Source organism: Rhipicephalus microplus, chromosome 6 (assembly GCF_043290135.1).
Source record: "Rhipicephalus microplus isolate Deutch F79 chromosome 6, USDA_Rmic, whole genome shotgun sequence".
In the NCBI taxonomy this organism is placed as follows: Eukaryota; Metazoa; Arthropoda; class Arachnida; order Ixodida; family Ixodidae; genus Rhipicephalus; species Rhipicephalus microplus.
This window is the reverse complement of record NC_134705.1, coordinates 175,449,731-175,473,439: the sequence shown is the minus strand read 5'-3', so window position 1 is coordinate 175,473,439 and position 23,709 is coordinate 175,449,731. Positions and strand designations below refer to the sequence as shown.

The window sequence follows — 23,709 nt, the reverse complement described above, 5'->3', positions numbered from 1 at the left end:
CAAAAGAAAACAAAACAAAAACTACAGCCTTTCCTATCTCGTTTTCTTGGCCTCTCTTTCGTGCTTGCACACTACGCCAGGCGTTCGCCGTGAACCTGCAAGTAGCTCTTATTACGGGAACAAAGTTAAAACCACGCGAGAGAGCAGCAGCGGAAGCACTAACACTTCTTCGCCGCACAACTCCGGCTCCTCACAGCGAAAGCACCGTGCACCTGCGGCAGATGCATCCCCGGTAGCCGGGCCCCTCATCTTCCTAGCTAGCACGCCGTACGTTGCCGCTTTCACCCATCCCCCCCCCACCCCCCCGAATCTCCCGTTTCTTACGTTTTCGCTCCCCCTTGCTGACCCTCACCGCGTCAATACCACCCCTCGCGCCCCACTGAAACCTCTCCCCCACCCGGGGCAACATCTCCTTTGAGTTGGCTCCATTAGTGCCGGGGCGGCGGCCGGGGGGCGTGGCACCCCGCTGGGTCCATCTGACGGAGTGGCCGCCATGCAAATGAGCCACTTGTCGCCCGCACGCGAAACCCCGCGCGCTGAACACGCGGCCTGCCCCGGACGCTGCGGCAGCTGTCGCCGCCCTACGGAATGCCGACGCCAACGCCGCCGCTGAGGAGGAACAACCCGCCGGCAGCGCTTCTGCTGCTGATGCGGCGGCGACGGCATCGAGGAACACGCCCCGCCGCTGGCGACGCGGCCCTGCCTGCGGCTCGGGCAACCCCGAGGGACCGCCGGAAAGTGAGTGCTGCTGTGCTACTGCTGCGAGAACACAAGGCTCCGGTAAAGACGCGTTGCAGGTCCCAATACTACAAGCCTGCTCTATCGCGGGCTTTCAAAGCTCCGGGTGCGCCGATTCTCTCTCTGCTGCGATCCGTCGGCGTAGGTATACCGTGTTTTCTCTTGTGCAGGTTCGGTCGGTGCCGGAAGTTTTGTCTTTCGTAACATCGCGCTTTCCCGGAAGAGGGGAAACGCGACCGATAAAGCGAAGTTAATACAGGACTTCTTTTCTTTTTTTTTTCACGGTTCAATATCAATAAATCAGGAAAAATGTGGACCTGCTTCGCTTTTATAGCCACCTTTTCGCCACTGTGCTCAAGCAAACTTAGTCTCTAGCACAGCTACGAGGTCGCGCTTGCTTTTATTTCCAACTGTAACTGCATACACACACGACAAAACGGGAATGTGGGTACCGCCGGGAGATAAACAGCGAGGTACCATGCGGTTATCAGCGGACTGTGTTTAGCAGGAAGAGGCTGCGCGTTTGCCATGACAATGCATAAATGTCCGCTTGAGACAGAACGATCCTTTTTGCACTATCGAGTTTTTTTCACAGTGACATTTGCTGTTCGAAGGTGTAACAGCGTCACAAACGACGTGGCTCAGAGCGTTATTTAAACATTGTCCCGTTATGGGAGAACTTATCACATTGTAAACATCACTTGCTAAACAACGATAGTGCAGTACTATGTTGAAAAAAAAAACGAGAGAGGAAAACAACGCTAGACACTGAAATGATCCGTGAAGGAACCCAGTGGGCATTGTCCGTCAAGTAGAGAATGATCCCCACCCTCTTAAGCTCCTACACTAACCTTCTGGCTCGTGTTTTTTTTTTTTGTAATGCTGAGCGCGAGCGCAGCCAGAACTGTTTCAAGTCCGCACACGACTCACCAACGTTAAATGCCAGTAGTCAGAATGTCGGAATGCCAAAAAAAAAAGGAGAGAGGAAAACAACGCTAGACACTGAAATGAACCGTGAAGGAACCCAGTGGGCATTGCCCATCAAGTACAGAACGATCCCCACCCTCTTAAGCTCCTACACTAACCTTCTGGCTCGTGTTTTTTTTTTTTTTTTTGTAATGCTGAGCGCGAGCGCAGCCAGAACTGTTTCAAGTCCGCACACGACTCACCAACGTTAAATGCCAGTAGTCAGAATGTCGGAATGCCAAAAAAAAAAAACGAGAGAGGAAAACAACGCTAGACACTGAAATGAACCGTGAAGGAACCCAGTGGGCATTGCCCATCAAGTACAGAACGATCCCCACCCTCTTAAGCTCCTACACTAACCTTCTGGCTCGTGTTTTTTTTTTTTTTTGTAATGCTGAGCGCGAGCGCAGCCAGAACTGTTTCAAGTCCGCACACGACTCACCAACGTTAAATGCCAGTAGTCAGAATGTCGGAATGCCAAAAAAAAAAAGGAGAGAGGAAAACAACGCTAGACACTGAAATGAACCGTGAAGGAACCCAGTGGGCATTGCCCATCAAGTACAGAACGATCCCCACCCTCTTAAGCTCCTACACTAACCTTCTGGCTCGTGTTTTTTTTTTTTTGTAATGCTGAGCGCGAGCGCAGCCAGAACTGTTTCAAGTCCGCACACGACTCACCAACGTTAAATGCCAGTAGTCAGAATGTCGGAATGCCAAAAAAAAAACGAGAGAGGAAAACAACGCTAGACACTGAAATGAACCGTGAAGGAACCCAGTGGGCATTGCCCATCAAGTACAGAACGATCCCCACCCTCTTAAGCTCCTACACTAACCTTCTGGCTCGTGTTTTTTTTTTTTTGTAATGCTGAGCGCGAGCGCAGCCAGAACTGTTTCAAGTCCGCACACGACTCACCAACGTTAAATGCCAGTAGTCAGAATGTCGGAATGCCAAAAAAAAAAAACGAGAGAGGAAAACAACGCTAGACACTGAAATGAACCGTGAAGGAACCCAGTGGGCATTGCCCATCAAGTACAGAACGATCCCCACCCTCTTAAGCTCCTACACTAACCTTCTGGCTCGTGTTTTTTTTTTTGTAATGCTGAGCGCGAGCGCAGCCAGAACTGTTTCAAGTCCGCACACGACTCACCAACGTTAAATGCCAGTAGTCAGAATGTCGGAATGCCAAAAAAAAAAGGAGAGAGGAAAACAACGCTAGACACTGAAATGAACCGTGAAGGAACCCAGTGGGCATTGCCCATCAAGTACAGAACGATCCCCACCCTCTTAAGCTCCTACACTAACCTTCTGGCTCGTGTTTTTTTTTTTTGTAATGCTGAGCGCGAGCGCAGCCAGAACTGTTTCAAGTCCGCACACGACTCACCAACGTTAAATGCCAGTAGTCAGAATGTCGGAATGCCAAAAAAAAAAAACGAGAGAGGAAAACAACGCTAGACACTGAAATGAACCGTGAAGGAACCCAGTGGGCATTGCCCATCAAGTACAGAACGATCCCCACCCTCTTAAGCTCCTACACTAACCTTCTGGCTCGTGTTTTTTTTTTTTTTGTAATGCTGAGCGCGAGCGCAGCCAGAACTGTTTCAAGTCCGCACACGACTCACCAACGTTCAATGCCAGTAGTCAGAATGTCGGAATGCCAAAAAAAAAAAAAGAGAGAGGCTTAGCAAATAGGTATTACACAACCGAAGCGAATACAAAGAGATAATGTACAGGGAAAGGCACGTGGTGTCGCTCATCTTTTATTCTTGAAGAGGTAAAAAAGAAATGACGATGGAATTCCACTGCAGCCAACAGTTTGACAAGTGGGTTCGTCATCCTCAAAGGAGCAACTAACTACCTTGTCGCCCGCGCCATTTTTAAGGACGAAAACCGTATGTCGTACGAGTCGAGAAACTTCGCGAGATTCAGTGACGAAGCTTCGACAAAGCGTTGCATGACGTCAGTGTCTTCGCGTGGCAAAGTGACATCGTATTGACGTCAGATACGGCTCAAATTTGCGAAGTCACGACACCTCATCATGATGATGACCGAACCTGATGACGGCGTCGGGAGATGTCGTCGAATCGTTGAAAGTGAGAGGATCCCGGAGGCGATGGAACCACGTGTGAATTGCAGAAGGGTTAAATGTGAAAGGCCAATAGAATGTGGCTGACTGACAACGTCGAAGTAGTCCTAATTAAACTAGTTGAACGTGAGAGCACACGTTTTCACCTGTTCGGGCTTTACCGTAAGCAAAATGGACTGTCTGTTTTAAGGAAAACGGATTAAGCACACCATAAAACGCAACAATTCACCGCCGGCGGTGTTCAGCGGCGTCGAAAACGAGTGACGCAAGCATATCCTAATCACGTATTGACGACCCCATGACGTCAAGCGTGGCCAACATTTGTGACGCCAACACAATGTAAGGTGACGACGTCATCACGTGACATCATACCATGGTCAGAGGTTGGGTGATCATGGAGGCAACGTGAAACTACAAGCGATGTGTCTCCGATCTTAGAGGCCATGCAAAAACAGTATTGGTTGCAGAAAACCTGTCGGAAGGTGACGGGGCAGGATCTTTACATCGATTGACGAGAGAATAAGACTAATTGCTTTCACTTTCGAGTCGTCTGAAGTGAATTTATAAAGGACTCAAAGTTTTTATTCGCTCCAGTCTGGTTGTACGCGCGCTGACACGGTATACGCGTTCACGCGTTAGGCTCCGTCCCCGCGCCCATGTTGACGAGAGACACCAAAGGCGTCATCAGCTCGCTGTGCAGGCATAGCATCTACGTTACTCCCCTTCGTGTATGGTCTCCTCATCCCGCGCTTTCACCATCTATACAGCTTGCTGGGCGAGTACGAACTACATGGTTCCCCCTTCCTTGCCCCCGCTGTCCCCCTCTTTAGTGGCTGCTGCCACTGTTCATCAAAGGAGATTACGCGGAGTAATGTGTCGGCTCCCTTTGGTCTGCTTCCGTGCTCTGGAAGCCGAGATCGCTGCGGTTGGTGGCGGGCTGCCCTCGGTGTGCTGTTTCACTTAGGCACAGCGGAAAGTGGCGACGCACAATGAAAAAATCGAACAGGTATTTCAGCGTCATCGCCATATGGGGGTAATTGCGCAACAAAACGCACCTGGCCGCGGCTGTTCCCTCTTTGAATTTGTATTCGATAAAAAAAATAAATTGTCCGTAAGGAAAACAAAAAGACTGCAGGAAAGGTGACCAGTAGGGAGAGCGAATATTGTAAAAAAAAATCACAACATGAACTCACAGTGGGCAGCACCTGAATCTTGTTTAGTTTGAGTTTACATTCTGCTGTAACAACAGCAAAATTATGAGGCACGCCGGCGTAAGCGAACTTGGGACAAATTAAGGGGCACCCGAATAGAAGGGCACCGCTGTTTTTTTTTTTTTAATCGACAGGAAGGAAAGGATAGAAGCTTGCGAGGAAGTAATCCGTAAACAGGAATCGCCTGTTCGCGCCGACGTTTCGACGAGTGGACTCGTCTTTTTCAAGTCTGGAAGTTTGGCGGTTTGGGCTAGTTGGTATGACACGACTATAGTTATAGCGCGAGAACAGAACGACAACAAATGGACAAAAAGGAGACGAGCGCTCGTCTCCTTCTTGTCCTTCTGTCGTCATTTTTTTTCTCGCGCTCTAAACTATCGTCATTTAAAGTCTGTAACAGATTTTTTTTCCACTCTTGAAAAAAGACAGGTCCATTCGTTAAAACGTCGGCGCGAGCAGACAACTTCTGTTGACGAAATTTTTCGACACTTCTGTTTTTTTTCCCTACCACTAGCACGGAGATGCCGCAGCTGCGGTTGGGAATCGAACGCGCGTCCTCGTCGTGCTTAGCACCACAAAACGGACATTCGGGGTAGTTGGTATGCATGATCTTCGCGAGGATAAACACTAAAAGACGCAAATTAACGCAGAAGAAAGCGGCGACACAGGCTCATTCTCACAAGTGGAAGTTAGTATGGTTTTCGAGTTTAACACGTGGTGGTGAGGTTTCGGTCACCATAGAAACAAAATACGAAATGAGTTTTTACACTAGACAAAATTTCACGAAGGCGAACACGTTAAAACTAAAAGGAGGGGAAAGACAACAACAAAAATAAGCTTACTAACACAGAATGTTGCTCAGATATTAGTGCTATTTCTCTGTTATGGTAATAGACGGGGCCCGAGAGATCGACCACCACAGTGAAAGCTTCTGTTAGCTCACGACTGTTTACTATTTTCTTTTCGATGCCAAAATAAGCTGCCTGGGCCAAGAAATAGAAGTGGGCACATGCACGTGGCGGATTTCTGTGGCGTGTGTCCATCATAATTTGATGATCGCGACACCATTAAACTACCACGGCGAGTTGGTGCATTCGAATTCCTATTCTAAAGAAAAAACACGCCCCTTCCCCCTCTCTTCCCCCCCCCCCTTTTTATGAGCAAAACGTTTCACAAACAATTGAGATAGAACAGAGCACACAATACATGGAAGTGCGCGCCGCCTTATCTAGATTTTTTTGAAACGTTTTCCATACAAATGGAGGGTTTTTCTTTAAGAATGCAACACCAACCAATCCAAGCAGACTCACTGTCGACTTCACAGAATGCTTCAATCTTCGGCTATTTGTCCACCGTGGTGGACCATTGGTTATGGTGATCGGGGTCTAATCTGAAGGTCGATGGTTCGATACCGGCTGCGGTGTATGGTTCGAATCCCACGCCTACGGTCGTCAGCCACCCTGCCGAACCGCCTTTGCAGAATCGCAAATGTTTGAATGTATCACGAAACCATTCTCCTTTGTATTGACGAGAAACTGGCTTTGCTGCATGTACACTGCAACAAAGGTGAAGCCAACTTTACCAAAAGAAATGAATATTTGCAGTCTGTTTTTTTGATGTATGCACTTATAAATAAAAAAAATAGAGACGGACTTGTAGTAGCATGTCAAGCGAATATCCGGACGAACATCTCTGTTTTTTTATTTAAAACTTTTTTTTCTTTTTTTCTCCATTCCGCGAGGAAAAAAAAACCGCAAGTTTACGGGAAAAAGCCAACTTGTTCGGGGAGTTTTCTGCTACCCAATGCTCAATATATCAAGTGTTCCGGCTGTTTCTGTTTGATTTAGCCGTAGATTTTTCCATGCATTTACATTAACACCTTAAAATGATCGAAAATGTTTGATATAAAGGATAATTTGATTTAGCCTAGTTTGATATAGTCGCATCCGGTCTGTATTGTCAAACGCGCCGCTGTTCTTAGTCGAGGCTAGCGAGCATCGTAAACACGCATGCGCCACAGACATTGTGTGAGACCCACTACTCATAGAATTCACTAAAATTCACCAGAGGGGATTCTGGCGCTGCGATCTTTCATCGACCGTGGGAATGATGGGTAGTAAGTACACGGATTTGCCTACAGTCTTCGTACTTGCGGGCGGTGAATCGACCTTGTGGCTTCCCTCGTTGCCGGTATCGGTTTTGTGTCGAAGAAGAGAACGAATCCTTTCGAACTTTGTGTCCCGATTTGAATTGGTGAGGCTAAATGATCAAGGCTGTGACGCGCAGCTGATAAACTATTGCTGATTGCTGTTTTGTGACAAAGCAGTTTTAAGCCACGCGAAGCCAAAATGAACGTAAAGTACCAAAGACTAGACCCACGATTCCCATGCACGCTGAAGCGCCATGTGTTGCAGCTCCCATAGACACTAGCGCCAGAGTTCCCTCTAGTGTATATTTAGGAAACTCTATGCCACTACTCCCCACTTGTTCCACTGAAAATGACAAGTGTTAGCCCAACAGACGGGTACGTACCCCAGAAATCTACGCGGCCTATCCGAAAAACCATCAACATCATTAACATACGTGCCTCGGAAATAGGGCATATATACCTACGAACAACTTCCACTATAAAAAAATTGGCCCAAAACTACATGTTTCACTGTAAATGTCGACGAAAGACGATAGTCTTGCGTCTGGAGAGAGTGAACAAAACGCTTATTTTATGTTCTGCGCAAGAAAAATCGGTGAATGGTATTCTGCGGAAGGCGCTGCGTTAAAGTGCCTCGAGCGTGTAGCGGAGGCGAACGAGCGCATCTAGGCACGTCAGACAGGAGTGCCATCTGGCAGTTGTCTTCGAAAACGAAGGCGTGCGTGACCGCAGAGAAGGATGCACGCCAGTCTCGGAGGTGATAAGGTGTAGAATTCGAAGCGACGGGCAGGTGCCACCACCGTGTCGTCGTAGCAAAGCGTTGGAAACACCTTCTTGAGCATCGCGTTTCACTGTCAGCGCAGTGCGATAAACGCTACAGTCCTTAGAGTTACTTGTGTGTGCCTCTTCTAGTATAAAGGCAGACATACAAAACATAGACGTGTTGTTATGGCGCTTCAGATATGCGCAATACTTGCTTTTTTAACACACAATCGCACAACTATGAACGCTAAACCTTGAGCAGTATTGATGGGCGTTGCGGGTGGGGTTGGCCCTTTGGTGCCGTTTGAGGTATCGTTAGGGCGGACCAACAGACAAATGTACAGACAGACAGACAGACAGACAGACAGACAGACAGACAGACAGACAGACAGACAGACAGACAGACAGACAGACAGACAGACAGACAGACAGACAGACAGACCAAAATCTTTCCGTCGAAGGTCCCCAAGAAAGACTATCATCTTTAATAAATAAGGCAACAGCTAGCCTTACACACAGCGTGCGCGTTACCGACGTCACAGCACCGTCACGTGATAATCCGTAGTTATAAGAGGTAGTTCCAATACTGTCACCCCAGTGCTTAACAAAGAGTGTTAGTGAAAAGAAGCGATGAAACGTATTCGAAGGAATCGCAAACTACAGAAATGCGCTAGCCTGATGCGAGGAAGGCCACCAGCCTCGCTTTTTCATCAGTGTCCGCCAAGCGGAGCTGGTTAATGTTGAACGCGATAGCGTTAAAAAGCTCGTTTCGGGGTAATTCTGGCGTCGATGTCGGCGTAGTTAGTTGTGGGCGAAAAATAATCTTCTGCCAAAATGTCGAGAAATATGCACATGAAATAAATAAAAAATTGCAGCATATCCACGGAGTGAATGATGACGAGTGGGGTGAAGCGTCCGTCCGTCCGTGTGTACGGATGGGCGGACAGAGGACGTGCGCACGGAAGGAAGCACGGAGGCACAGAGGACGTACGTACGGACGCATGGACGGTTACACGAATGAACACATGGACGGACGGATGGACGCACAGATGAACGGAAGCAGGGACGGACAGAAGCACGAATGCAAGGACGGACGGGCGGAAGCATGGACGAACAGGCAGACGGGCGGAAGCAGGGACGAACAGATGGACAGGCGCAAGCATGGACGGACAGACAGACGGATGGCTGCATGGACGGACGGACGGACGTTTCGCCCCCTGTCATCATCATTCACTCCGTATATATGCTGTGAAAACCACTAACGCCATCTAGTTATAATATTCCCAAGGACATATTCCCACAACGCCACCTATTGAGCTAGTCATAAATTAGAGGTGGCTACATACTACTACCACGACTACAGAGGAGGGAACGACCCACGGCCTAAGGAGCTCCGCCCCAAAAATTTCGGGTACAAGCGAGGATCGAACCCAGGCCGTCTGCGTGGCAAACAGGTGTTCTACCGCTAAGCCACAATATTTGTTGAAACGGCCTAACCAAAAAAAAAAAAAAAACTTCGTAGATGTCATGTAGTGGAAGGAGTCTCCTTAACGCATCACATGTTGCATGGCAGGAGCGTAGAATCATGCCAAGCGTGAAGCGATTGAATTTAGAAACGAGTGAGCGCTTTGAAGGCCCCTGTCACAAAGCGTTCAGAAATATTTATTCATTGTCGTCAGCAAAATCATCAACCAAATCAACAGCCGCGTAGGTTTCGCACGTTGTTCTATAGAAGCCTAGTGGGCCCTTCGCTGATTCACAAAAGGAGTAATCGTGCCGTATGGGGCACTTAAACAACTGTGCTTCCAATAAGCGTTGAATGCCCTCCACTAGACGGCGTCTCTCGTAATCATATGGTGGTCTTGGGACGTTAAACCCCACACATCAATCAAAGCAATCATAGTATGATGTAGTGGCCACAAAAAATATATATTGTTTTCCGAGTTCACCGGACCACAAAACCACTTTTGGTTGTGCGAAAAAAAATTTACTTTCTTGAGAAATCTTCAGAAGTGACTACTGAGCTGCAATTGCTTCTTTAGAATTTTGCGAAAATGTGATTTCGATGAGATCCCGCAAAAAAAAAAAAAATAATAACTGTTGTAGCTGTAGGTCCGAAGATGTTAGGCCCCATACTAAGAATAGTTTGCTTTGATAAAACGTCATTAATTTGAAGTTTTTGAATTGTTCTTTGAAGCCGTAAATCGCGAAATTGGCACACAGCTCTATATTGCTCGAATAAATTTTTTTTTTTGCGTGCGTATATATGTCAGAATTCCCACAAAATTCGAGAGCATCGCCACATCTTAGCTTAACAAATTTGCAGAACGTGGTTGCCAAGAGTGGTGTCAAACGTTAAGCAGAAACATTAAAATGAGGACAAGTTTCTGAAAACTCAATATTTTAAAGACCATTAAAAAAAATTCCGCAGATACCACGTACTTTGGGAATCGACGTTATGCGAAGGGAATGTGACTGTGTTGCAATTTTTTTATTGAGTGACACGTCATGAAATTACGCTAAATGTATGTATAAGCATTGTAAGCTCAGACACATGTCGAAGAGCTGCAGATGTTTATACAACCAGTTATTTGCACTTGTACAACGATGCCAACTGGAACATACGTATTAGCAACACCAGAAGCTGATATGAAGCGCTGATGCTCGCGAGGATGCTGGCCCTGGACACTGCTACATAAATCAACTTTAGCGCATGGCAACTAACCACGATTGACGTTAACCTGAAGTGACGGCTGTATTAAAGGAGTACATATGTTATGTTGGAAAATTGGGTAGGCAGCACTGCAACCACTATTGACTTTTCACGAAGATTAGCGTCTATTTGAAAAGTAGCTCCTACAGATGGCGTTGCTCTGTGGTAGAATGTTTCGTTTCCACGCAGAATGCTTGGGTTCGATTCCAGCTGAGACCCTGACATTAATATTTGCATTCGTCGGGTCGACACTACCGATGTCAGGCATTTCTTAACGCTCACGCGTTAAAATTGCCCCTGTGTGTTCTCGTCGTTCCTCGGTAGATAGTAAGTGTCATTCACCTATGGTACATACACGCATATCAGTGGCACATACTCGCCCGTGGGTATGGGCCACTGTCTAGCGGGAAGCTTTTGACGACGTACGCGACGGGATTGTGACATTATATTCATGTTTTGACTGCAGCGCGTCATATTCGTCAAACCATCTTACCCTCCTATGCTAATTTTGGTTCACGCCAAGTTAAGGGGGTGACCCCGAGAACACCCTAACGTAAGCGTTTAGATAGATAGATAGATAGATAGATAGATAGATAGATAGATAGATAGATACGTTGAAAGTCGCCGAAGTTCGCTAAGAAATGCTTTGCATTAAAAGAAAAAGCCACCTTCGATTTTCGCCAAGCTCAATTAAACCCAAACACACGCTCTAACTTAATCAGTAAAAACATGTACAATCGAAACACACGTGCTCGTGCTTAGTATAGTACTTAAAAACAGCGCCAATAACGAGGGACGAGAGAAAGAAGGAGACAGACAGCGGCACTGACTTGCAACAAGATTTATTTGCTACAACCGCACAATATATACTTGGGCAGCATCTGACAAAATAAAGGAAAAAATACAAAACAAACAAAACAGAATCCACCTAATAACCACGTAGTCATCTTCACAATGCACCATGAACAACACGTGTGCTAACGTTCCGAAGGAAATCTATTTCTTTTATGAAATAAAATTTTAATCAGCAAACTAAACGCCTTACAGAAGCTGATTTCCCGATGTACGTTTTGACCGCCGTTGCTGTGTGTCTACTCCGAGAAATCAGAACAAGCCCAGAAAATAATGCTCAAACCCGTACAAGGGATAAGGGACGGGAGAAACGAAACTTCGTCGTTATTCCCTATATCCACGGCGTCACCCACAATCTCAAAAAAGTGGCCAGCAGGTGCGACGTAGACCTGGTTTTTTCTGCCCCAGAAAAACTGGCTAGGTTGTGCGGGGCCGTGAATCCTGGTTCGAGGGGTGAGCGAGGCTGCAAAATCAAACATCGGAAGAAGTACGTTCCATGCATTGAAGGGGTAGTGTACTCTCTACCCTTGTCCTGCGGCAAGTGGTACATCGGCCAAACAGGCAGGTGTTTAAATGAGCGGCTGAAATAGCACGCTCACAACGTCTCCTCTACAGTTTCGGGCCATCTCGGCATTCATTGCCGAGACTGCGGCTGTGTCCCTGATTTTCAGCTTTGTACCGTCATTACGCGTCATCGGGACCAGATGATACGTGAAATTTATTAGGCTTCAGAAATAGAAAGGCTAGGCAGTGCATGTGTCAGCAGGCCTTCGATTGCGTTATCACTAAAAGAAATAGATTTCCTTCGGAACGTTAGCACACGTCTTGTTCATGGTGCGTTGTGGAGATGACTACGTGGTTGTAAGGTGGATTCTGTTTTGTTTGTTTTGTATTTTTCTCTCTTTTTTTTTGTCAGATGCTGCCCAAGTATATATTGTGCGGTTGTAGCAAATAAATCTTGTTGTAAGTCAGTGCCGCTGTCTGTCTCCTTCTTTCTCTCGTCCCTCGTTATTGGCGCTGTTTTTTAAGTGAATCATGTCGCACCAACTCGCCCAAGCAACCACGTTAGCTTAGTATAGTAACTGCGTAATCGCTAAGCCAGGGTAACACTTTAAGCAAGCAGTCCCACTTGGCCTTTGTATGCGGCCTTGTCTGGGCGGAAACATGGTGAAGCAGGACTAAGTGCTGCGTCGGCATCGATCTTATAAGAAACAGGGCGTTCCATCAAAGACACAAGGAAGACGTCAAGACACCGCAAGCGTGTTCATGGTGCCCTGACTCCTCTTTTGTGCTCATTTTTGTGCGTCCTATCTCGTCAACATGAATACCTACTAACAAGCTCGGGTCTCTTATATTCTGAGCATAAGCGTAGGTGTGTGACCATGAAAAATATATAGCGAGTGTTGAAACTTCGCGAAGTCATATTCCCGTGTGACCACCTCCTTCGTCGTGATGTCGATAGACAGAAGGCACAAGCGACTGGCTGTTGAAAATTGATTGATATGTGGGGTTTAACGTCCCATAACCACCATATGATTATGAGAGACGCCGTAGTGGAGGGCTCCGGAAATTTCGACCACCTGGGGTTCTTTAACGTGCACCCAAATCGAGCACACGGGCCTACAACATTTACACCTCCATCGGAAATGCAGCCGCCGCAGCCAGGAATCGAACCCGCGACCTGCGGGTCAGCAGCCGAGTACCTTAGCCACTAGACCACCGCGGCGGGGCGGCTGTTGAAAATGCTATTAATATTACATTTCTAAAAGTGTTTTGAAGTTTGCTAGAAAAAAATGTTTTTGTTTGGGTATTTATAGGTCAATGGTTTCAACTAAGCTTGAATCATAGTGTTGATATATATACTATGTCAGCGTTTTTACAAAAGCTGAGAAGTTTGGCAGCCTTGATGTTCTCGCAAACCTGCCGCTCCACGAAGGTGGGAAAACCGTTGAAAGGGATGCTAACTAAACAACCACAAAAATTAACTGTAACGACATGAAAACGTAAGAAGCGACCGAAAAAAAAACAACGTGCGATAGCCCTTGTATTCGTTTTAAATTTAATTTATTCCTCACCATGAAATTGAGGAAATCTCGCAGAACGACTGAGCATTTTTTTTTTCTTTTTTGCGATGGTCGTCTAGATGTGCGAGATTTTTCGCACGTGCAATGACGTCGGTCGCATCGGAACGCTTCGACGTACGCCAGCCCGAAGCGCTCTACTAATTGTATTCTGGAGGCAATTAAGGTTAAGTCGGCCGCCATAACCACGGACGCAATTCAGGGTCAAGTTGAACGACCCAGACGAAAGTGAACGAAAGCTGATACGGAAAAAAAATTGAATAAGTGAACTCTAGCGTGAGTACACCCGAGAACGTTGAAATCGATGAACTGAGGGCACGGCGAAGTGAGTCAGAGAAGGAGTTTAGGATGAGAAGAACGGCGACGCAGCGAGCTCGACGGTGGCGGCTGTTGAGAAAACTTTGTTACCTCGTTGCCATGGAAACCGTCCCCCGCATCTCTCTCCAGCCTGAACCCTTTTTTTTTTTGCTTTGGGAAGGGTTTGACGCGGGGTCCACAGCAACGTCGCCACGAGAGCGCCACCTAACGGTGCCGCTAGGTGGCTGCATTTCGTCGGCGTGGCAGAAACAGACGGCGCTAGGAAAGATGAAGCAGACGAAGGTTTTTTGTGAGAGAGAAAGTGATATCGGGAGGATGTCGAGGGGAAACTGGTGAAAAGATGAGAAGGAAGATGAAGAGCAAAACGACTCACGAAAGACGGCAAAATAAGGTGATACGAATAAATATAGAAAGAGAGACAGACGCATTGTAGGGGGAAGGCAAGACTTAGAAACAGCGCATGACGCTAAGACAGACGAAGCAAACGGACGTTTCGCGAGAGCGAAATAGATTCAGAAAAGATGATGAAGAAAACTAGCGAAAGATTTAGGATGAAGTTGAAGAAATGAAAAAAAAAACTGGGACGATATATGAAAGACGGTAAAGAAAAATATAGCGAGAAAAATATATACAACGAGAGATAGATGGAAAAAATATAGCGAGAAAAATATATACAACGAGAGATAGATGGATTGTGTGGTAAGGCGAAACGGATAAAATGCACCAGAATCTTGGAAACGAGGAAGAAGACACGAAATAAGAACGCGAACGACTCGAGAAACGGCGAGAGCAAGAGGAACGCCATCATAGGGGAAATTAGAAGAGATGCATCAGCCTGTCTGGCTCTCTGAGGAGTGGAGCGGAGATGGCCTCCGTTGGAAAAAAAAAAAAAAGATAAGCGAGTTAGGAAGTCGCAGAACTGAACGAAGCTCACCGACTGTTCTGGTACACCAGTTTTCTTTTAGTGCCTCTATCCTTTTTAGTTACTTTTTTTGTGCTCAGTTGTTCCCATGCAGAAAAAACATACTGACGCTCTTTTAACCGTGGTCACATGTAGCACAGAAGCAACGTTCGGCCATGCCATCTGCAGTGCCTTTTAAAAAGAAGACTGCGAGGCCATGTCGCGACACGCATTTTGTCTCTGTATTAATTGGGACGTTAAACCCCGGACAATATTTTGTCTCAGTACTTTTCCGCCTCTTTTCTTTTTTTTTCTTTCTTTCTTTTTTTCTATTAAAACCATGAAACAGGAGATGTTGGTACCATTATGGGGGCACCGGCTACTTCTTTTTTCTTAGTAGACGCGATATGCCGCGAGATCAACAATATATGCAGAAAAAGCGAGACTGTACAATATACGATGTTGAAGTACACAATATCCCAACTTGACAGGTCAGTTCACATACAACTGATAGGTTCACATGTTTTATACAAAAGGTCAGTTCACCTCACATGACAGTTCATTTCTTTCTTTCTTTCTTTTTTTTCTTTTTTTCCTTTCTTTCTTTTCATTTCTTTCTTTCTTTTCATTTTGCTCTGTTTTTATTTATTTTGCTCTATTTTATCTGCCTGCTCACATTATTATTTGTTTCTTTGTTTCTTTGTTTCTTTTTCTTTCTTTTATTTCTTCGTGTCCTTTCTCGCTTGCTTGCTTGCTTCGTTTATTCATTATCAATTGACTAATCATTTCTTTGCTTTACATTTCTTTCCATATTTCGCTGGTTGGTTATTTCTTTTCTTCCTTTGCTTGTCTCATTGATTATTTCATTCTTTTTTGATTCATTATTTTTTTCTTGGATCTCCCGTCCATGCTTCCCACGTCAGGTTTTTTTTCCCGTCCGCCTTTCAAGCAGCCACACTACTTTTTTTTTTTACCACCCGAAGAACGCTCCACAACACGCTATGTCGGACTTGTTGGTGCACAGCGACTCGAAAGACGTATCTCTCTACCTCCTTTCTTCTAGTTCGTAACCTTGCGTGCCGAGTCTTCCGAGAGAAAAAAGAAAACAAAAACAAACAGCTGCACAGAAACTCAAGCTCAGTCAAAGTGCCCCGACGTTTCTAAAGGAAGCAGCAAGCAAAGCCGGGAAAACTAGCGAGATCAAAGGGGAAAGCTCGCGTGAGCAGCCCGGACTTGGTTCGTGCTGCAGGGAGAAAGCACGTTCTCGGAAGAGAAAGAGATGCAGCCGCCTGGCGGCAGGCCCGACCACGCATTAACCGGCGTGCTTCTCTCGTTCAGGCTTTCCTCTGCGCTAATCCAGTTTTCGTCCCACCGCGTCTCGGGCTGTTTCCTCTTCCAGTCGGAAGCTTCTTCCGCTTTTTGCGACGCCGACTCGGTGCCCAGCGTCGGTTTCCTGCTTTGACTCCTTCGCATCTATGGCGCGCGGAGCAGTGAGCCACATAGAGGCACTGGATTCCCCAAAAAACTTTCTTACACCAAGAGTATTTCGTAAGAGAAAGATAGATTTAGATGACACTTGCGACACGCCGTTTGAACACGAAGAAAGTTGTGTTCTACGTGCGGTTTCCGTGTGTCTTTCTTCCTTTTCATACAGCACGTTGCAAGGCGAATGTCTTGTATGCTTCACGAAATGAGAAAATCGGTCATAAACATAAGCACGAGTAATGAGAAGAATCATCGGGTGATAACGTCACGTGGTATGAGGTTCCATGTCTGTTGTTCACGGTTGATTGTTACGTGAGGTTTAACGTCCCGAAACCACCACATGATTATGAGAGACGCCGTAGTGGAGGGCTCCGGAAATTTAGACCACCGGGGGTTCTTTAACGTGCGTCCAAATCTGAGCACACGGGCCTATACAACATTTCAACCTCCATCGCTATTGTTAACGGTAAAAAGCTGCGATGTCAGGAAGACGTGACATGATGACCTCATCCTATGACACCGTCACTCGATTATAGGTAATCCGTTTTAAAAGTCAGTGCAAAACTACCTTGGGTGAAAAAAATGTTTAGAGCGCATGTGTGTGGGGCGGGGGGGGGGGGGGAGTCGACAAAAAAACTGGTTTTCGCTTTCGAGTCATTTAATCGAATGTATAAGGGATCATGTGAGCTTTTTTGAGTCTCACAACCTTCACAAGGCGAAACGTGCCAGCATTATTACAATAGAGTACAAAAAATGGCACCATATCCACGGAGTGAATGATGGATAGTGGGGCGAAGCATCCGTCCGTCCATTCGTTCTTGCTTCCGTCCATCCATGCGTGCGTCTGAGTGGCCGTCTGTGCGTCCATCCGCCCGTCCGTGCGTCGTCTGTTCGTACGTCCGCACGTTCATCTGTGCGTCCGTCCCTGCGTCCATGCATCCGCTCCTGCGTCCGTCCATGCGTTCATCCCTCCGTGCAGCCATCCGTGCGTCCATCCATGCATCTGTCTGTGTGTCCGTTCGTCCACCTATCCAACACTCCAAGTACCACTATCTCGCAACTTTTCATCATATATTCCTCATATAGAAGCACCGCAATCCAGCGGACATTCCAAGGACTGAGCGAGAGGAGGCACAAGCACACTTCCTTACGGCTTGCGCTTCGTGTCTACTTCTCACCTTTAACCACCTCGAGTTCATGGTATATGCTAGTTCACTGTATCCATGGGACTGCGGCCCAACGCTCGCTAAACCTTTCTAAAACCTAGGAGGTTACGCCCAGCGAGTATAACGTAGCAACTCTTTCTTGTCTTCTGTGCGTTGTTGAACAATAAAAATTCGCAGCGTGCGCGTTAACTAAAAGCCGAATTCTCCTGTCTCTCATTCCCCCTTAGCAGCCATCGGCATGTACATTGAGCACTATCTTTTATTGTTCAACAACGCACGGAAGAAATCTCTCACCGGCACCGCCTTGAAGGTCAAAATGTTATACTTGTCACACGCTAAAATGGCTACGAGGGACGAACGGGTGCCGCTATAAGGAGCTTCGCCCCTGAAAGTAATACAGAACAAAAGATACCTGAGTTGAGGCGCGCGAGTTGTGTTCACTTTGTCTATGCGGTGTTAGCCCGTTAGAACATAAATCTTAGAAGTACGTGTTTCACCACGACAGTCGAGTCCAGGCGCTGTGCTAGCAGTGTCTAGCAAGGCAAGAATGACTCGACTGCTCATAGTGAGAACGTCCAAAGAGCAGCGCGCTTGTGAATAACGCCGACAAAACTAGAGAAAGGAACGCACCAGTTATTTCTACTGGTCACCCACCTTGACGAAGTGAAGTGGCTCCAACGTTTCGCCTAGAGAAGTCAGGCAAGTAACGTCGCCAAGTGTAGATTCATCGCTAACATAGTAACGTTTCGCAATATTTGTGTACGAACGAAGCGCTTCTAAGCGCATAATCTACCTTTGAACGGAAATATCACCGCGAGCGCCAATAGTCGGATACAACTTAGGTGCACCCACTCATACGACAATAGTGCGTTAGTTAACCACAAAAGAAATATTGCAAATTAGGCACTCGTGAATGTTCTTCGAAAGCGAGGTCTTCGGAATTCCTGCTTTTGGCGTCACTCTGACGTGAGCACCGGTCGGTGCAAGCTTGTAGGCCTTTTTGCATCCTATAGTTTTTTAAATTTATATGAGTGAGCTTCACCCACAAAACACAGTTGCCAGGGCTCGACGGAGGCCATGTAGTGTCAACGCGACAGCGTTGAAGACCTCGTTCTGCACAGATTTCGGCGTCAGGGAGGGCGGTTGTGGGTGAAAAATCCACGAAGTGAATGACGACGATTGAGGTGAAGCTTTTTGGAGGGTTTCACCGGTAAACCGTCTGTCCGTCCAAACTAGCGCCGCCCGCTGAGTGAGTGTCGTAGAAATAGGCGGTCACGTGCCACGACAGAAAGACAGGCGTGTGCAGAACCACGGCTTTAGAAGCTTCGCCGTTAAAATCCTAGATGTCCGAGCGAGGACCGAACCAGGAGCGCTTGGGTCCGAGTGGGAATCGAACCCGGGTCGTTAACGTGCCAAGCGGATGTTGATAGAGAACGGCCACGCGTCTCCATGCAAATACAGTGAAAAGAACTTCTTCTGCTCGGGAATGCAGTGAAAGTCGCTTTCAGGCTTTACAGACACACGCATTCTGTATACATTCTTCAGGATGCAGCATAAAACATTGCATTAATGATACGTGGAACAAGCGCCCATAGCCAGCAAGCGTCAAAGCACGTGATAATCATAATGGCTTCGTTGAAATTTTAGTTTCGGTTCACGGTTTACATACAGATCATTCACAAAAATACTAGCAACAGATGAAGGTCTTAGACTATGAACGCTAATAATACGAATCTCGGTGAAATTACAATGAAATTCAATTCAATTAAGAATCGGCAGAAGGTTATCAGGTGGCCAAAATGCAGGAACAATTGAAGTACGACAAGAAATAACAAAAATTGTCCGCCTCGGTGGATCAGTGGCCCGCAGGGTGCTCGGATGCTGACGCGAAGGTTACGAAATACGAATTCCGGTCGTGGTGGTCGCACTTCGATGGATGCGAAATGGTAGAAGCCCGTGTAATGCGCACGTTTTTAAGCAACACAAGTACACGTTAAAAAAACACTAGATGGTGAAAATTTCCGGAACCGGTCTCTACAGCATTCCTCGTAGTCATATCGTGGTTTTGAGACGTAAAGCCTGAAATATTATCAGATAACAGTGATACAACAAATTAGAACGCAAAATTCAAAATACAGCACGCTGAGCAAAAACGAATAATAATAATAATAATAATAATAATAATAATAATAATAATAATAATAATAATAATAATAATAATAATAATAATAATAATAATAATAATAATAATAATAATAATAATAATAATAATAATAATAATAATAATAATATCAACACGCTGTAACTGTTAAAACACTTGGTGATATTGATGTTATAGAAATACAAGAGAAGAGTAATCAAATGACGTAAGATATGGCTCACTTACTTGGTGCTTCGAGCCGCTATGCACCATGATTGAACATTTCGAAAACACTCGAAGTAATCGGGAAGCTTGTACACAAACAGCTAACCTAACAGACGGATAAAGTGGTTTATGATGCTGACGTCTGTAACGACAGCCATTCAAGTGCATGACGACGGGAGACGACAGTGAAAACGGCGCGCTTTTATCTTGGCTCTTTCGTCGATCGTTGCTGCGAGATCACGCGACTTTGTCAAAAAGGTTGATTGCCAATCAATTCTCATTTATTAGGAGTTCTTGTTATGGTTCTCTTGTTACAAAATTAAAACCAACAGCAAGAAAGGTAGGTTAGCTTTGCCACATAAACGTAATGACAGCAGTCGTGCACGCTTTACAGGAGTAAAGCTAACTCGGCAGTGGCGTCTTAAAACGCCGCAAAACAAACACGAAATTCGGGCATCTCAGATATGCAGCATCCACATCAAAGATAAATAATGCCCTAACAATGTCTTACTCCTTTCGTGGTGTCTTGACGAAGTTTCGGAGAAGCAAAAACAAAAATTAGTAAATGCTATGTGAGTGCGCTTTTTCGCATACACACCATGCCAGCGGTGGTGCACTCTTTACAGAATGTCAGCTAAGTCTACATTCGCTTTTTAACGCTCGGCAAGAAAGCATGACGACCGGGCGTCTCTCACTTGCAATGTCATTGATAGCGACAAATTATTTTTCAAAAATTGTGGTTCAGCGCAAGAACAAAAAAAAAAAAACAGTAAGTGTAGGTTGCATCCACTTCGCCTCACAAACACAAAACTAGCGGTGGTGCACCCTTTACAGGAGGTAAAACAGAATCTAAAGAGGCCCAAGTGCCGAGCCGCGTCTGAACCCTGGGACGCAAAACATCACACACAGGCATCTCCCGCTTGCGGTGTCGTCGCTAGTGACTAATAACGCCACAAAAATAATTTTCTTGTTCGGCTTTTTTTCATGGCACGTTGGCGAAGTTTTCTGGTCTTGAGCGCGAAGGATGAGGTTCGACTGCCACATTTAAGATTTTTTTTTGCCCGTGTTGCCATCGGTTCAATGAGGGGAAACTTCACCTTAAGACAGGCGCAGTCATAAGAGCCGGACTTTCTAGCACCCGTTGTTAGCGGCCCTTGAACTGGCAACAGTATGCTTCAAGACAATTTGCTTAGAGTATCATTCGTGCTTGCGGTGAGACAATAATTTGCCGGTTAAGACGCACACACACTGCTCTGAGGTCAAAACCAAAAAATAATAAACATGTGGGCAAGTTAGAGATTGGCAGCTCAAAAATGTAGATGCGATCACTTGCAACATCTTTTTGATGTATGTAAGTCTACAATTTTGGCCTAAATGATGTGAGAACACTCAAGTGTGTGCCATATCTCAATATTTGTTCATGTGATTTTTAGTTGAATTAGTGACGAGACAGCACTGCGCTCTGTTTTGTCTGTACAGATTAACATGCAGGTACCTTACATACGCCGGCCGAATTCTATGTTTTTCATTTAAAAGCTTTATCTCTATGTTCTTTCTGTATACTCGTGTTCTCGCGCTGCCCGTTTCAGCACGGACAAACACACAGGACGACCCCAGTTTAGAGTGTCGTCTCCGCAATGGAGTTTGTTTTCCTTCACTGAGCTGTCTTTTGAGCACCAATCATGTCTTATATCTAGCCGGAATGACTCTGGCGAAACAGTGAGAGCTACGAATGTGCACCGCAAAGTGGCGTACCGTTATGTCATTGGCTTCCCAGTGGCAAATGGCAACCCCTGACATAAAAGAAAAAAAAGAAAACGAAAAGCTCATCAACTATGATGCGAGCCACCGCATGCAGGGTTACAATGTGAAGTTGTTGGCATAACATCTTACTTGGTGGCAGCGTAAGCTGAAGAGAAAGACGGCAGATAAGGAAAACTCGATGCGTTCTGTGGAGTGTGTTTTTTTCTTGGTTGTCCACGCTTTCAGATTGCGTTACCATCAAGTATATCTCATTTAGGTCCCGTTGTACTGTCTAGTAATCACAAATACGTGTTCGCGTCTGCCGATAGGCTCACGCCTGGTTGCCTAGCACGTTTTTTAGAGCGTTGTGCACCAGATTGATAAGTTTACTGAATAGAATAGGTTACCTCAAAATAAGGTGGTGGTTATGATAGCTAAGACATTGGAGAGCTCCATATTTTGTCTGACCACTCAGGTTTCTTGGAACTGCGAGAAAAAAACGAACGCGAGTATGTTTAGGGCACCCGGTAAAAACTATCTTGTAGTTATCGCCAAGCACCATAAGTGGTTAACCACCTTGGCGGGTCACGTGCTAATTCACAAAATATCGCGTGTTACTACCACCAGAGGCATCACGACGCTTTTTATTTTTAAGGGGCACACATAGCTGGCTACAACTCGTTCTCATATTTCAATTTTCCATCTAAACATTCTTGAGTAATGGACTTGAGTGGATCAATCATTACCTTAACTCAATGTCTACGAACCGCAGCTTTGCCCTCCTCCCCCTCTCCCCTTACTCAATATGCATCGCGATTCATGCGTGACATCTGTTCGTGATTGTCACTCATCGAAGTGTGGTCGTCATGACAACGCTGCGTCGCCGTAGCTGCTACCATGATATACTGCCTTCATCATGCCATCACTCTCTTCGCGTTATAAAAGTCGTCAGCATAGCGTACGTAGCGTGATATAGTTCGACGCATATTTTGAGCCACCAGTTTTCATCGTCAAAGCGAGCGTTTCTCTTGTTGTTCGCGTTTCAGGGTAACAAAGTATACATAACAATTAACAATAAGAGCACTCAGGTTTCTCGATTAGTAGCACCGACATCATTTTGGCACAGCACGGGCAAGTAGCGCGAAATTGTAAGTTTACTGGCGACCCGATCCCGCTTACAGAACTTCAAGGGTGTATTGCTATGCGTCCAAGCACTGGAGATGTGTAATGACATTTATGAAGCGCTTAGAGTCGGAGGAGGTCTCCATATTCGAATAGAGTGAAGCTAAGGATACGAACACCGAAGAAGAGAATAACAGTGAGAGAAAACAAGACTGTTGCCTTATCTGTTTACTTATACTTTCGTGTCCAAGTCTGCGTACATTTATTTCGTATACTGTGAATCCCCGCCAACTAGCTCAACTTTATATCTCTTTAGGTTGCAAGTATTCAATCGTGGTAGTTTGGGGGCTAAGGTGTCACGCTAATAAGCTCGATGGCACGGGGTTCGAATCCCAGCTAAGGCGACTGCGTTTCCACGGAGCATTACTCGAAATCACTCTCGTACTTAGATTTAGGTTAACGTTAAGTAGAAACACAGGTGGCTAAAATCAATACAGTGTTATCCTCACGATGACACGCCTAATATTAAAATTGTGGTTTCGCCCTCTGAAACACGAGAAACGAATCGAGTTGAGGTTTTTTTTTTTACTTCGCTACTCCATAAATGTTTTGTGTAGGCTCCATTATGCGTGAAATAGTCATGCATCTCTGTGCACTATGTTTTCAACGGAAAAGAGTTGTTCGAGCCCGCAAAATTCTTCGGGCAACATCCTCTTGTCTCGCAGTGTATACGGCCTCCGCATCCGGCACCCCGCAGCATCCTCCCGGGCATCACCCATGCTGCGCCGTACCACGGAGCTCCACCCCCGACCGCGGTCGATCGCCGTCCGCACGGAGGAGGCATCACTCCTCCCGGCTCTGCGGATGCGGTCTCCATGGCGACGACCAATGGGAGCTCCGCGCGGCTCCGTGGGCGTGTCCGGCTGTCGTCAGCCGCCGTCGGCTGTGGGGCGCGCTTTTATAAGACTCGCGCGGGCGCATTGGGCGCGATAACTTCGTTAGTCATTGCTCGTTAGTCAGGGCCCCAAGGCTGGCCGCAGCGCTGGACGGCCG

General features: G+C 46.2%; 2 protein-coding genes across 2 annotated transcripts in view; one reads left to right on the top strand and one right to left on the bottom strand.

Annotated features, from left to right (window-relative positions):
- Window positions 1-23,709, bottom strand: part of LOC119167099 (U5 small nuclear ribonucleoprotein 40 kDa protein) — a 75,528-nt gene that overhangs the window by 37,395 nt on the left and 14,424 nt on the right. The gene's annotated exons all lie outside the window — the stretch shown is intronic.
- On the top strand, window positions 529-23,672 carry LOC142765671 (uncharacterized). The gene is made up of 2 exons (XM_075867068.1): window positions 529-738; window positions 23,382-23,672. Exons 1-2 carry the CDS (start codon window positions 589-591, stop codon window positions 23,670-23,672), a joined length of 441 nt encoding a protein of 146 aa, XP_075723183.1. The 5' UTR covers window positions 529-588.